The sequence below is a fragment of the Salmo salar genome, chromosome ssa01, assembly GCF_905237065.1.
Source record: "Salmo salar chromosome ssa01, Ssal_v3.1, whole genome shotgun sequence".
NCBI lineage: Eukaryota > Metazoa > Chordata > Actinopteri > Salmoniformes > Salmonidae > Salmo > Salmo salar.
In genome coordinates this window covers 114,720,383-114,736,043 of record NC_059442.1, presented here as the reverse complement: position 1 = coordinate 114,736,043, position 15,661 = coordinate 114,720,383, and the positions used below count along the sequence as shown (strand labels likewise).

General features: G+C 41.1%; 1 protein-coding gene across 7 annotated transcripts in view; it reads left to right on the top strand.

The window, feature by feature from the left end:
• LOC106591860 (dedicator of cytokinesis protein 1) overlaps window positions 1–15,661 on the top strand; it is a 723,705-nt gene that overhangs the window by 463,828 nt on the left and 244,216 nt on the right. For all 7 annotated transcript variants that reach the window (XM_045687698.1, XM_045687691.1, XM_045687686.1 and 4 more), the window contains exon 38: window positions 14,766–14,885. In XM_045687698.1, coding sequence (XP_045543654.1) covers window positions 14,766–14,885 — 120 coding nt within the window. The remainder of the gene's footprint in view (window positions 1–14,765; window positions 14,886–15,661) is intronic.

Genomic DNA, 15,661 nt, shown 5'->3' with positions numbered 1-15,661 from the left:
GGAGCAGCAGCACGGCCAGGTGGACTGGGGACAGCAAGGAGTCATCATACCAGGTAGTCCTGAGGCATGGTCCTAGGGCTCAGGTCCTCCGAGAGAAAGACAGAAAGAGAGAAAGAGAGAATTAGAGAGAGCATATTTAAATACACACAGGACACCGGATAAGACAAGAGAAATACTCCAGATGTAACAGACTGACCCTAGCCCCCGACACATAAACTACTGCAGCATAAATACTGGAGGCTGAGACAGGAGGGATCAGAAGACACTGTGGCCCCATCCGATGATACCCCGGACAGGGCCAAACAGGCAGGATATAACCCCACCCACTTTGCCAAAGCACAGCCCCCACACCACTAGAGGGATGTCTCCAACCACCAACTTACCGTCCTAAGACAAGGCCGAGTATAGCCCACAACGATCTCCGCCATGGCACAACCCAAGGGGGGGGCGCCAACCCAGACAGGAAGACCACGTCAGTGACTCAACCCACTCAAGTGACGCACCCCTCCCATGGACGGCATGGAAGAACACCAGTAGGCCAGTGACTCAGCCTCTGTAAAAGGGTTAGAGGCAGAGAATCCCAGTGGAAAGAGGGGAACCGGCAAGGCAGAGACAGCAAGGGCGGTTCGTTGCTCCAGCCTTTCCGTTCACCTTCACACTCCTGGGCCAGACTATACTTAATCATAGGACCTACTGAAGAGATAAGTCTTCAGTAAAGACTTAAAGGTTGAGACTGAGTCTGCGTCTCTCACATTGGTAGGCAGACCATTCCATAAAAATGGAGCTCTATAGGAGAAAGCCCTACCTCCAGCCGTTTGCTTAGAAATTCTAGGGACAATTAGGAGGCCTGCGTCTTGTGACCGTAGCGTACGTGTAGGTATGTACGGCAGGACCAAATCGGAAAGATAGGTAGGAGCAAGCCCATGTAATGCTTTGTAGGTTAGCAGTAAAACCTTGAAATCAGCCCTTGCCTTAACAGGAAGCCAGTGTAGGGAGGCTAACACTGGAGTAATATGATCAAATTTTTTGGTTCTAGTCAGGATTCTAGCAGCCGTATTTAGCACTAACTGAAGTTTATTTAGTGCTTTATCCGGGTAGCCGGAAAGTAGAGCATTGCAGTAGTCCAGCCTAGAAGTAACAAAAGCATGGATTAATTTTTCTGCGTCATTTTTGGACAGAAAATTTCTGATTTTTGCAATGTTACGTAGATGGAAAAAAGCTGTCCTTGAAACAGTCTTGATATGTTCTTCAAAAGAGAGATCAGGGTCCAGAGTAACGCCGAGGTCCTTCACAGTTTTATTTGAGACGACTGTACAACCATCCAGATTAATTGTCAGATTCAACAGAAGATCTCTTTGTTTCTTGGGACCTAGAACAAGCATCTCTGTTTTGTCCGAGTTTAAAAGTAGAAAGTTTGCAGCCATCCACTTCTTTATGTCTGAAACACAGGCTTCTAGCGAGGGCAATTTTGGGGCTTCACCATGTTTCATTGAAATGTACAGCTGTGTGTCGTCCGCATAGCAGTGAAATTTAACATTATGTTTTCGAATGACATCCCCAAGATGTAAAATATATAGTGAATGGTTACTAGTGTGTGATAGTGATGTACAGTATTATTCTACCATGGTTACTAGTGTGTGATATTAACGTACAGTATTATTCTGCCATGGTTACTAGTGTGTGATAGTGACGTACAGTATTATTCTACCGTGGTTACTAGTGTGTGATAGTGATGTACAGTATTATTCTACCATGGTTACTGGTGTGTGATAGTGACGTACAGTATTATTCTACCATGGTTACTAGTGTGTGATAGTGATGTACAGTATTATTCTACCATGGTTACTAGTGTGTCATAGTGACGTACAGTATTATTCTACCATGGTTACTGGTGTGTGATATTAACGTACAGTATTATTCTACCATGGTTACTAGTGTGTGATATTAACGTACAGTATTATTCTATCATGGTTACTAGTGTGTGATAGTGACGTACAGTATTATTCTACCATGGTTACTGGTGTGTGATATTAACGTACAGTATTATTCTACCATGGTTACTAGTGTGTCATAGTGACGTACAGTATTATTCTACCATGGTTACTAGTGTGTGATATTAACGTACAGTAATATTCTACCATGGTTACTAGTGTGTGATAGTGACGTACAGTATTATTCTACCATGGTTACTAGTGTGTGATAGTGATGTACAGTATTATTCTACCATGGTTACTAGTGTGTGATATTAACGTACAGTATTATTCTACCATGGTTACTAGTGTGTGATATTAACTTACAGTATTATTCTACCATGGTTACTAGTGTGTCATAGTGACGTACAGTATTATTCTACCATGGTTACTAGTGTTTGATAGTGACGTACAGTAATATTCTACCATGGTTTCTAGTGTGTGATTAACGTACAGTATTATTCTACCATGGTTACTAGTGTGTGATATTAACGTACAGTAATATTCTACCATGGTTACTAGTGTGTGATATTAACGTACAGTATTATTCTACCATGGTTACTAGTGTGTGATATTAACGTACAGTATTATTCTACCGTGGTTACTAGTGTGTGATATTAACGTACAGTATTATTCTACCATGGTTACTAGTGTGTGATATTAACTTACAGTATTATTCTACCATGGTTACTAGTGTGTGATAGTGATGTACAGTATTATTCTACCATGGTTACTAGTGTGTGATATTAACGTACAGTATTATTCTGCCATGGTTACTAGTGTGTGATAGTGACGTACAGTATTATTCTACCGTGGTTACTAGTGTGTGATAGTGATGTACAGTATTATTCTACCATGGTTACTGGTGTGTGATAGTGACGTACAGTATTATTCTACCATGGTTACTAGTGTGTGATAGTGATGTACAGTATTATTCTACCATGGTTACTAGTGTGTCATAGTGACGTAAAGTATTATTCTACCATGGTTACTGGTGTGTGATAGTGACGTACAGTATTATTCTACCATGGTTACTAGTGTGTGATATTAACGTACAGTATTATTCTGCCATGGTTACTAGTGTGTGATAGTGACGTACAGTATTATTCTACCATGGTTACTAGTGTGTGATAGTGACGTACAGTATTATTCTACCATGGTTACTGGTGTGTGATAGTGACGTACAGTATTATTCTACCATGGTTACTAGTGTGTGATAGTGACGTACAGTATTATACTACCATGGTTACTAGTGTGTCATAGTGATGTACAGTATTATTCTACCACGGTTACTAGTGTGTGATATTAACGTACAGTATTATTCTACCATGGTTACTAGTGTGTGATATTAACTTACAGTATTATTCTACCATGGTTACTAGTGTGTCATAGTGACGTACAGTATTATTCTACCATGGTTACTAGTGTGTGATAGTGACGTACAGTAATATTCTACCATGGTTTCTAGTGTGTGATATTAACGTACAGTATTATTCTACCATGGTTACTAGTGTGTGATATTAACGTACAGTAATATTCTACCATGGTTACTAGTGTGTGATATTAACGTACAGTATTATTCTACCATGGTTACTAGTGTGTGATATTAACGTACAGTATTATTCTACCGTGGTTACTAGTGTGTGATATTAACGTACAGTATTATTCTACCATGGTTACTAGTGTGTGATATTAACGTACAGTATTATTCTACCATGGTTACTAGTGTGTGATATTAACATACAGTATTATTCTACCATGGTTACTAGTGTGTGATAGTGACGTACAGTATTATTCTACCATGGTTACTAGTGTGTGATAGTGACGTACAGTATTATATACTAAAAGTAACAAGTTAAACATTAAAGGGATAGTGTAGAGATTTCCAGATGTAGGTTGTTTTTCTAGAGACAAATTCATGGATACCATTTCTATTTCTCATCGGGCAGTTTGGAGATTATAGAAGTTAGCATATCGTTAGTTTAGCGTAATTGTTGAAAGTCTCCCGGTACAGTTGCCAGGTCGTCTGAAAAGCAGGGAAGTAAACCTTGTAACTACTCCAAGCTGAGTAGTTGGTCATTACAAAGCTATACTTAGAAATCAATATTGTGTTTTTAATCATTAAAAAAAAACAATATTCTATCTACTTACTCATTGTGTTCCGTTGTCGCACAGAAATGTATAAAGAGCTTGCAATGTTGTATTGGTCTCAATGACGCTGCCCGTGTGCTCACAGACGCCATAATAGGAAAGATACAATGTTGCGAACTCTATATATCTCTATGGGACAACGGGACACAATGAGGAAGATTCTCATTTCTTCTTATTATTATGTATATATATTTATTTATTTATTATTATTTATTATTATTTGTTTTTTTGCCATTTCAAACCAGCTGGGGCTTTCCCCAAATGTTGCAAAGAGTGAGACAGAAATAGAGAGAGAGAGAGAACTGGAGGCTATTATACTGTAAAATGTGATAGATTTTTCCAAAGCAGAGCCTGGAGGTTAGAGTCTTTCTTCAAGCTGTGTCATGAATTGGTTTGTAGGAAGCTCAACTATCTTTCTGTTTTTAGTCTCTATGGTTCCACTATACAGATAATGTCTCTGGTCTCTCTATGGTCCACTATATAGATAATGTCTCTGGTCTCTCTATGGTCCACTATATAGATAATGTGTCTGGTCTCTCTCTATGGTTCCACTATACAGATAATGTGTCTGGTCTCTCTATGGTTCACTATATAGATGATGTGTCTGGTCTCTCTATGGTTCCACTATATAGATAATGTCTCTGGTCTCTCTATGGTCCACTATATAGATGATGTGTCTGGTCTCTATGGTCCACTATATAGATAATGTGTCTGGTCTCTCTATGGTCCACTATATAGATAATGTCTCTGGTCTCTCTCTATGGTTCCACTATATAGATAATGTGTCTGGTCTCTCTCTATGGTCCACTATATAGATAATGTGACTGGTCTCTCTCTATGGTCCACTATATAGATAATGTATCTGGTCTCTCTCTATGGTCCACTATATAGATAATGTGTCTGGTCTCTCTCAATGGTCCTCTATATAGATAATGTGTCTGGTCTCTCTCTATGGTCTACTATATAGATAATGTGTCTGGTCTCTCTCTATGGTCCACTATATAGATAATGTGTCTGGTCTCTATGGTCCAATATATAGATAATGTGACTGGTCTCTCTCTATGGTATACTATATAGATAATGTGACAGGTCTCTCTCTATGGTTCCACTATATAGATAATGTATCTGGTCTCTCTATGCTCCACTATATAGATAATGTGTCTGGTCTCTCTCTATGGTCCACTATATAGATAATGTGTCTGGTCTCTCTATGGTCCACTATATAGATAATGTGTCTGGTCTCTCTATGGTCCACTATATAGATAGTGTATCTGGTCTCTCTATGGTCCACTATATTGATAATGTGTCTGGTGTCTCTCTATGGTCCACTATATAGATAATGTGTCTGGTCTCTCTATGCTCTACTATATAGATAATGTGACTGGTCTCTCTCTATGGTTCCACTATATAGATAATGTGTCTGGTCTCTCTGTGGTCCACTATACAGATAATGTGTCTGGTCTCTCTATGGTTCCTCTATATATATAATGTATCTGGTCTCTCTATGGTCCACTATATAGATAATTTGTCTGGTCTCTCTCTATGGTTCACTATATAGATAATGTGTCTGGTCTCTCTATGGTTCCACTATATAGAGAATGTGACTGGTCTCTCTCTATGCTCCACTATATAGATAATGTGACTGGTCTCTCTCTATGGTCCACTATATAGATAATGTGACTGGTCTCTCTATGGTCCACTATATAGATAATATGCCAGGTCTCTCTCTATGGGCCACTATATAGATATTGTGACAGGTCTCTCTCTATGGTTCCACTATATAGATAATGTATCTGGTCTCTCTATGCTCCACTATATAGATAATGTGTCTGGTCTCTCTCTATGGTCCACTATATAAATAATGTGACTGGTCTCTCTCTATGGTTCCACTATATAGATAATGTGTCTGGTCTCTCTATGGTCCACTATATAGATAATGTGACTGGTCTCTCTCTATGGTTCCACTATATAGATAATGTGTCTGGTCTCTCTATGGTTCCACTATATAGATACTGTGTCTGGTCTCTCTCTATGGTCCACTATATAGATAATGTATCTGGTCTCTCTATGCTCCACTATATAGCTAATGTGACTGGTCTCTCGCTATGGTTCCACTATATGGATAATATGTCTGGTCTCTCTATGGTCCACTATATAGATAATGTCACAGGTCTCTCTCAATGGTCCACTATATAGATAAAGTGGCTGGCCTCTCTCTATGGTCCACTATATAGATAATGTGTCTGGTCTCTCTCTATGGTTCCACTATATAGATAATGTCACTGGTCTCTCTATGGTTCACTATATAGATGATGTGTCTGGTCTCTATGGTTCCACTTTATATATAATGTATCTGGTCTCTCTATGGTCCACCATATAGATAATGTGTCTGGTCTCTATGGTCCACTATATAGATAATGTGTCTGGTCTCTCTATGGTCCACTATATAGATAATGTCTCTGGTCTCTCTCTATGGTTCCACTATATAGATAATGTGTCTGGTCTCTCTCTATGGTCCACTATATAGATAATGTGACAGGTTTCTCTCTATGGTCCACTATATAGATAATGTGTCTGGTCTCTCTCTATGGCCCACTATATAGATAATGTGTCTGGTCTCTCTCTATGGTCCACTATATAGATAATGTGACTGGTCTCTCTATGGTCCACTATATAGATATTGTGACAGGTCTCTCTCTATGGTTCCACTATATAGATAATGTATCTGGTCTCTCTATGCTCCACTATATAGATAATGTGTCTGGTCTCTCTCTATGGTCCACTATATAAATAATGTGACTGGTCTCTCTCTATGGTTCCACTATATAGATAATGTGTCTGGTCTCTCTATGGTCCACTATATAGATAATGTGACTGGTCTCTCTCTATGGTTCCACTATATAGATAATGTGTCTGGTCTCTCTATGGTTCCACTATATAGATACTGTGTCTGGTCTCTCTCTATGGTCCACTATATAGATAATGTATCTGGTCTCTCTATGCACCACTATATAGGTAATGTGACTGGTCTCTCGCTATGGTTCCACTATATGGATAATATGTCCTGTCTCTCTATGGTCCACTATATAGATAATGTCACAGGTCTCTCTCAATGGTCCACTATATAGATAAAGTGGCTGGCCTCTCTCTATGGTCCACTATATAGATAATGTGTCTGGTCTCTCTCTATGGTTCCACTATATAGATAATGTGTCTGGTCTCTCTATGGTTCACTATATAGATGATGTCTCTGGTCTCTCTCTATGGTTCCACTATATAGATAATGTGTCTGGTCTCTCTCTATGGTCCACTATATAGATAATGTGACAGGTTTCTCTCTATGGTCCACTATATAGATAATGTGTCTGGTCTCTCTCTATGGTCCACTATATAGATAATGTGTCTGGTCTCTCTCTATGGTCCACTATATAGATAATGTGTCTGGTCTCTCTCTATGGTCCACTATATAGATAATGTGACTGGTCTCTCTCTATGGTCCACTATATAGATAATGTGACTGGTCACTCTCTATGGTCCACTATATAGATAATGTGACTGGTCTCTATGGTTCACTATATAGATAATGTGACTGGTCTCTATGGTCCACTATATAGATAATGTGTCTGGTCTCTCTCTCTGGTCCACTATATAGATAATGTGTCTGGTGTCTCTCTATGGTCCACTATATAGATAATGTGTCTGGTCTCTCTATAATGGGTCTGGTCTTTCTCTATGGTCCACTATATAGATAATGTGTCTGGTCTCTCTCAATGGTCCTCTATATAGATAATGTGTCTGGTCTCTCTCTATGGTCCACTATATAGATAATGTGTCTGGTCTCTCTATGGTCCACTATATAGATAATGTGTCTGGTCTCTCTATGCTCCAGTATATAGATAATGTGTCTGGTCTCTCTCTATGGTCCACTATATAGATAATGTGTCTGGTCTCTCTATGGTCCACTATATAGATAATGTGTCTGGTCTCTCTCTATGGTCCACTATATAGATAATGTGTCTGGTCTCTCTATGGTCCACTATATAGATAATGTGTCTGGTCTCTCTATGGTCCACTATATAGATAATTTGACTGGTCTCTCTCTATGGTTCCACTATATAGATAATGTGTCTGGTCTCTATGGTCCAATATATAGATAATGTGACTGGTCTCTCTCTATGGTCCACTATATAGATAATGTGTCTCGTCTCTCTCTATGCTCCACTATATAGATAATGTGTCTGGTCTCTCTCTATGGTTCCACTATATAGATAATGTGTCTGGTCTCTCTATGGTCCACTATATAGATGATGTGTCTGGTCTCTATGGTCCACTATATAGATAATGTGTCTGGTCTCTCTATGGTCCACTATATAGATAATGTGTCTGGTCTCTATGGTCCACTATATAGATAATGTGTCTGGTCTCTCTATGGTCCACTATATAGATAATGTCTCTGGTCTCTCTCTATGGTTCCACTATATAGATAATGTGTCTGGTCTCTCTCTATGGTCCACTATATAGATAATGTGTCTGGTCTCTCTCTATGGTCCACTATATAGATAATGTGACTGGTCTCTCTCTATGGTCCACTATATAGATAATGTGACTGGTCTCTCTATGGTCCACTATATAGATAATGTGTCTGGTCTCTCTCTATGGTCCACTATATAAATAATGTGACTGATCTCTCTCTATGGTTCCACTATATAGATAATGTGTCTGGTCTCTCTATTGTTCCACTATATATATAATGTCTCTGGTCTCTCTATGGTCCACTATATAGATGATGTGTCTGGTCTCTATGGTCCACTATATAGATAATGTGTCTGGTCACTCTCTATGGTCCACTATATAGATAATGTGACTGGTCTCTATGGTTCACTATATAGATAATGTGACTGGTCTCTATGGTCCACTATATAGATAATGTGTCTGGTCTCTCTCTCTGGTCCACTATATAGATAATGTGTCTGGTGTCTGTCTATGGTCCACTATATAGATAATGTGTCTGGTCTCTCTATAATGGGTCTGGTCTTTCTCTATGGTCCACTATATAGATAATGTGTCTGGTCTCTCTCTATGGTCCACTATATAGATAATGTGTCTGGTCTCTATGGTCCAATATATAGATAATGTGACTGGTCTCTCTCTATGGTCTACTATATAGATAATGTGACAGGTCTCTCTCTATGGTTCCACTATATAGATAATGTATCTGGTCTCTCTATGCTCCACTATATAGATAATGTGTCTGGTCTCTCTCTATGGTCCACTATATAGATGATGTGTCTGGTCTCTCTTTGGTCCACTATATAGATAATGTGTCTGGTCTCTCTATGGTCCACTATATAGATAGTGTATCTGGTCTCTCTATGGTCCACTATATCGATAATGTGTCTGGTGTCTCTCTATGGTCCACTATATAGATAATGTGTCTGGTCTCTCTATGCTCTACTATATAGATAATGTGACTGGTCTCTCTCTATGGTCCACTATATAGATCATGTATCTGGTCTCTCTATGCTCCACTATATAGATAATGTGTCTGGTCTCTCTCTATGCTCCACTATATAGATAATGTGTCTGGTCTCTCTCTATGGTTCCACTATATAGATAATGTGTCTGGTCTCTCTGTGGTCCACTATACAGATAATGTGTCTGGTCTCTCTATGGTTCCTCTATATATATAATGTATCTGGTCTCTCTATGGTCCACTATATAGATAATGTGTCTGGTCTCTCTCTATGGTCCACTATATAGATAATGTATCTGGTCTCTCTATGGTCCACTATATAGATAATGTGTCTGGTCTCTCTCTCTGGTCCACTATATAGATAATGTGTCTGGTCTCTCTATGGTTCCACTATATAGATAATGTGTCTGGTCTCTCTTTGGTTCCACTATATAGAGAATGTGACTGGTCTCTCTCTATGGTCCACTATATAGATAATGTGACTGGTCTCTCTCTATGGTCCACTATATAGATAATGTGACTGGTCTATCTATGGTCCACTATATAGATAATATGACAGGTCTCTCTCTATGGGCCACTATATAGATGTTGTGACAGGTCTCTCTCTATGGTTCCACTATATAGATAATGTATCTGGTCTCTCTATGCTCCACTATATAGATAATGTGTCTGGTCTCTCTCTATGGTCCACTATATAAATAATGTGACTGGTCTCTCTCTATGGTTCCACTATATAGATAATGTGTCTGGTCTCTCTATGGTTCACTATATAGATGATGTGTCTGGTCTCTCTATTGTTCCACTATATATATAATGTCTCTGGTCTCTCTATGGTCCACTATATAGATAATGTGTCTGGTCACTCTCTATGGTCCACTATATAGATAATGTGACTGGTCTCTATGGTTCACTATATAGATAATGTGACTGGTCTCTATGGTCCGCTATATAGATAATGTGTCTGGTCTCTCTCTCTGGTCCACTATATAGATAATGTGTCTGGTGTCTGTCTATGGTCCACTATATAGATAATGTGTCTGGTCTCTCTATAATGGGTCTGGTCTTTCTCTATGGTCCACTATATAGATAATGTGTCTGGTCTCTCTCTATGGTCCACTATATAGATAATGTGTCTGGTCTCTATGGTCCAATATATAGATAATGTGACTGGTCTCTCTCTATGGTCTACTATATAGATAATGTGACAGGTCTCTCTCTATGGTTCCACTATATAGATAATGTATCTGGTCTCTCTATGCTCCACTATATAGATAATGTGTCTGGTCTCTCTCTCTGGTCCACTATATAGATAATGTGTCTGGTGTCTGTCTATGGTCCACTATATAGATAATGTGTCTGGTCTCTCTATAATGGGTCTGGTCTTTCTCTATGGTCCACTATATAGATAATGTGTCTGGTCTCTCTCTATGGTCCACTATATAGATAATGTGTCTGGTCTCTATGGTCCAATATATAGATAATGTGACTGGTCTCTCTCTATGGTCTACTATATAGATAATGTGACAGGTCTCTCTCTATGGTTCCACTATATAGATAATGTATCTGGTCTCTCTATGCTCCACTATATAGATAATGTGTCTGGTCTCTCTCTATGGTCCACTATATAGATGATGTGTCTGGTCTCTCTTTGGTCCACTATATAGATAATGTGTCTGGTCTCTCTATGGTCCACTATATAGATAGTGTATCTGGTCTCTCTATGGTCCACTATATCGATAATGTGTCTGGTGTCTCTCTATGGTCCACTATATAGATAATGTGTCTGGTCTCTCTATGCTCTACTATATAGATAATGTGACTGGTCTCTCTCTATGGTCCACTATATAGATAATGTATCTGGTCTCTCTATGCTCCACTATATAGATAATGTGTCTGGTCTCTCTCTATGCTCCACTATATAGATAATGTGTCTGGTCTCTCTCTATGGTTCCACTATATAGATAATGTGTCTGGTCTCTCTGTGGTCCACTATACAGATAATGTGTCTGGTCTCTCTATGGTTCCTCTATATATATAATGTATCTGGTCTCTCTATGGTCCACTATATAGATAATGTGTCTGGTCTCTCTCTATGGTCCACTATATAGATAATGTATCTGGTCTCTCTATGGTCCACTATATAGATAATGTGTCTGGTCTCTCTCTCTGGTCCACTATATAGATAATGTGTCTGGTCTCTCTATGGTTCCACTATATAGAGAATGTGTCTGGTCTCTCTATAATGGGTCTGGTCGTTCTCTATGGTCCACTATATAGATAATGTGTCTGGTCTCTCTCAATGGGCCTCTGTATAGATAATGTGTCTGGTCTCTCTCTATGGTCTACTATATAGATAATGTGTCTGGTCTCTCTCTATGGTCCACTATATAGATAATGTGTCTGGTCTCTATGGTCCAATATATAGATAATGTGACTGGTCTCTCTCTATGGTCTACTATATAGATAATGTGACAGGTCTCTCTCTATGGTTCCACTATATAGATAATGTATCTGGTCTCTCTATGCTCCACTATATAGATACTGTGTCTGGTCTCTCTCTATGGTCCACTATATAGATAATGTGTCTGGTCTCTCTATGGTCCACTATATAGATAATGTGTCTGGTCTCTCTATGCTCTACTATATAGATAATGTGACTGGTCTCTCTCTATGGTCCACTATATAGATAATGTATCTGGTCTCTCTATGCTCCACTATATAGATAATGTGTCTGGTCTCTCTCTATGGTCCACTATATAAATAATGTGACTGGTCTCTCTCTATGGTTCCACTATATAGATAATGTGTCTGGTCTCTCTATGGTCCACTATATAGATAATGTGACTGGTCTCTCTCTATGGTTCCACTATATAGATAATGTGTCTGGTCTCTCTATGGTTCCACTATATAGATACTGTGTCGGGTCTCTCTCTATGGTCCACTATATAGATAATGTATCTGGTCTCTCTATGCTCCACTATATAGGTAATGTGACTGGTCTCTCGCTATGGTTCCCCAATATAGATAATGTGACTCTGACTCGGCTGTGAGAGATGGTTTTCAGTCACTCTATTACAGGGCCATTCATTACGTTATAGATACAATAATGTAGTAGGAGAATTATCATTCTTAGAATGTATCCCTAATGACAGCCCATGGTTCCTGGTCAAAGTAGTGCACTACGTAGGGAATAGGGTGCCATTGGCCAAAGGGCCCTGGTCAAAGTAGTGCACTACGTAGGGAATAGGGTGTGATTTGAGACACAGCCCTAGCCTTTACAGCGTCAGCATCATGTACATTACAGCATCAGCATCATGTCCATTACAGCGTCAGCATCATGTACATTACAGCGTCAGCATCATGTACATTACAGCATCAGTGTGATTGATGTCGTTTCAGTAGCTCTCCTAGGTGACGATGGCAATGTAAATGTTTCTTCTCTCTTTAATCACGGAAGTGCTGCTCAAACTGTAATGGAATCAATATTTTTTTATTTTACCTTTATTTTACTAGGTAAGTCAGTTAAGAACAAATTCTTATTAACAATGACGTCCTAGGAACAGTGGGTTAACTGCCTTGTTCAGGGGCAGAACGACAGATTTGTACCTTGTCAGCTCAGGGATTCGTTCTTGCAACCTTTCGGTTACTAGTCCAACACTCTAACCACTAGGCTATGCTGCAGCCAATAATAACCATGTCCTGCATAATCCCTTTAATTTAGGCTGTTCGACCTTTATTTAACCATGGAAGTGATAGATTCCATGTAAAGGGGTCAGTAGGAAGCCCAAGTCCTTATAAAAGCTAATCTCCAAATCCAAACAGGATCAAGACTTCATTGTCCTGCTATTACCAACGGAACGTAGCACGGGTTCCTTAGCACGGTTCTGTAGCACGGTTCCATAGCACGGTTCCGTTTGGATTCCGAGGCTGTCTCTAAGCCACAGCACCGTTAAATTGACGAGCCATTGCTTTTCTTCCACAGGGCAGTGTACCGTTTATGTAAATGTGGACGTCACGTCATTTCAACAGACCGTGCCAGCTTTGCTATGGAAATATTGTCTGCATCCCATATGGCGCCCTATTCCCTATATAGTGCACTACTTCTTTTTTTTACCAGTGCCCATTGCTAAAAGTAGTGCACTATATAGGGAATAGGGCGCCGTTTGGGACGGCACGTCCTACCTAATTGGATTTTACCTAGAGATCGTTGCGTTCTCTGTTGTTCAACAACAACATGGAATGTCAGTTATGTTACCGTGGCAATGAATCAGTTGTGACAGGACCTTAGTGGGGTTACCGAGGCTGGGACCAGGGAGCCAATAGGATCGCTGCATCTAGCCTGTTAGCCGGCCTCGTCCAGCCACTCACAACGTTAATTATTAGAGCGGTTAGAGAGACTGGAGGAGAGGAGTGTGTGGTCAGCAGAAATATTTCCATCTCCCTGTTGTTTACAGAATGAAGCACAACGTGTGGTGAATAATATGGTTTTATCACTGCATAAATCATTATCTGATGTGTTAATGTAGCTTTTCCATAAGTTATGTCTCTCTCTCCTCTCCTCCTCTCCTCTTCCTCTCCTGCTCTCCTCCTCTCCTCTCCTCCTCCTCTCCTCCTCTTCCTCTCCTCCTCCTCCTCTCCTCCTCTCCTCCTCCTCTCCTTCTCTCCTCCGCCCTCTTCCCTCCTCTCCTCCTCTCTCTTCTCCTCCTCCTCTCCTCCTCTCTTCCTCCCCCTCCTCCTCCTCCCCTCCTCTCTTTTCCTCTCCTCCTCTCTTTTCCTCTCCTCTCTTTTCCTCTCCTCCTCCTCCTCCTCTTCTCCTCCTCCCTCCTCCTCCTCTCCTCCTCTCCTCCTCTCTTTTCCTCTCCTCCGCCCTCCTCTCTTCCTTTGCTCCTCCCTCCTCTCCCTCCTCCTCCTCCTCCTCTCCTCCTCCTCCCTCCTCTCCTCCTCCCCACTGTAGATCAATGTTTAGCTGTATTGAGGAATCTAATTCTGATAGTCTGATGATAGAGAATACTGTTAATATTATAATGTACATGATCTGTATCTACAGGATCTGTTCTATAGAGGTAACATGATCTGTATCTACAGGGTCTGTTCTATAGTAGTATAGAGGTAACATGATCTGTATCTACAGGGTCTGTTCTATAGAGGTAACATGATCTGTGTCCCTGCAGTGGTCTGAGGAGCCGTGTGCAGCCCACCTGACCCAGAGAGACGGTTACCAGGCCTCTACTCAAGGACAACTCAAGGACCAGCTCTACCAGGAGATCATCAACTTCTTCCACAGGGGCAAGGTACCTAGAGGGGGGGGGGGGGGGAGAGGGGGTGGTGAGAGGGAGAGAGAGATTGTAGATCTGGTGAGACTAAAGAGGCTGACAGAGTTAGTGAGCTGCACCTTTTCATTCAGCGTGTTCCAGATGACCTGTTTTGTGACCTGTTCAACGGCCGGTCCAGGGAGGCAACATGGAGACGGCAAAAACATCCCGTCTCTCCTCTGGAAGCCTCCCTCTATTGCTGCTGAATTCCCTCCCACTCAGAGGACGACCTTTTCGCTCTTTCTCTCGCTCTCTCCCTCCTCCCTGCCTCTTTACAATCAATCCTCCTCTCTCCCTCCCTCCTCTCCCTCCATCCTCCTCTCTCCCTCCCTCCTCTCCCTCCCATCCTCCTCTCTCCCTCCCTCCTCTCCCTCCCATCCTCCTCTCTCTCCCTCCTCTCCCTCCCATCCTCCTCTCTCTCCCTCCTCTCCCTCATCCTCCTCTCTCCCTCCCTCCCTCCTCTCCCTCCCTCCCATCCTCCTCTCTCTCCCTCCTCCCCCTCCGTCCTCCTCTCTCCCTCCCATCCTCCTCTCTCTCTCCCTCCTCTCTCCCTCCATCCTCCTCTCTCCCTCCCTCCTCTCCCTCCACATCCTCTCCCTCCCATCCTCCTCTCTCTCCCTCCATCCTCCTCTCTCCCTCCCATCCTCCTCTCTCCTCCCTCACTCCATCCTCCTCTCCCTCCCTCCCTCCATCCTCCTCTCTCCCTCCTTCCATCTTCTCTCCCTCCATTACATCCTCCTCTCTCCATCCCCTCC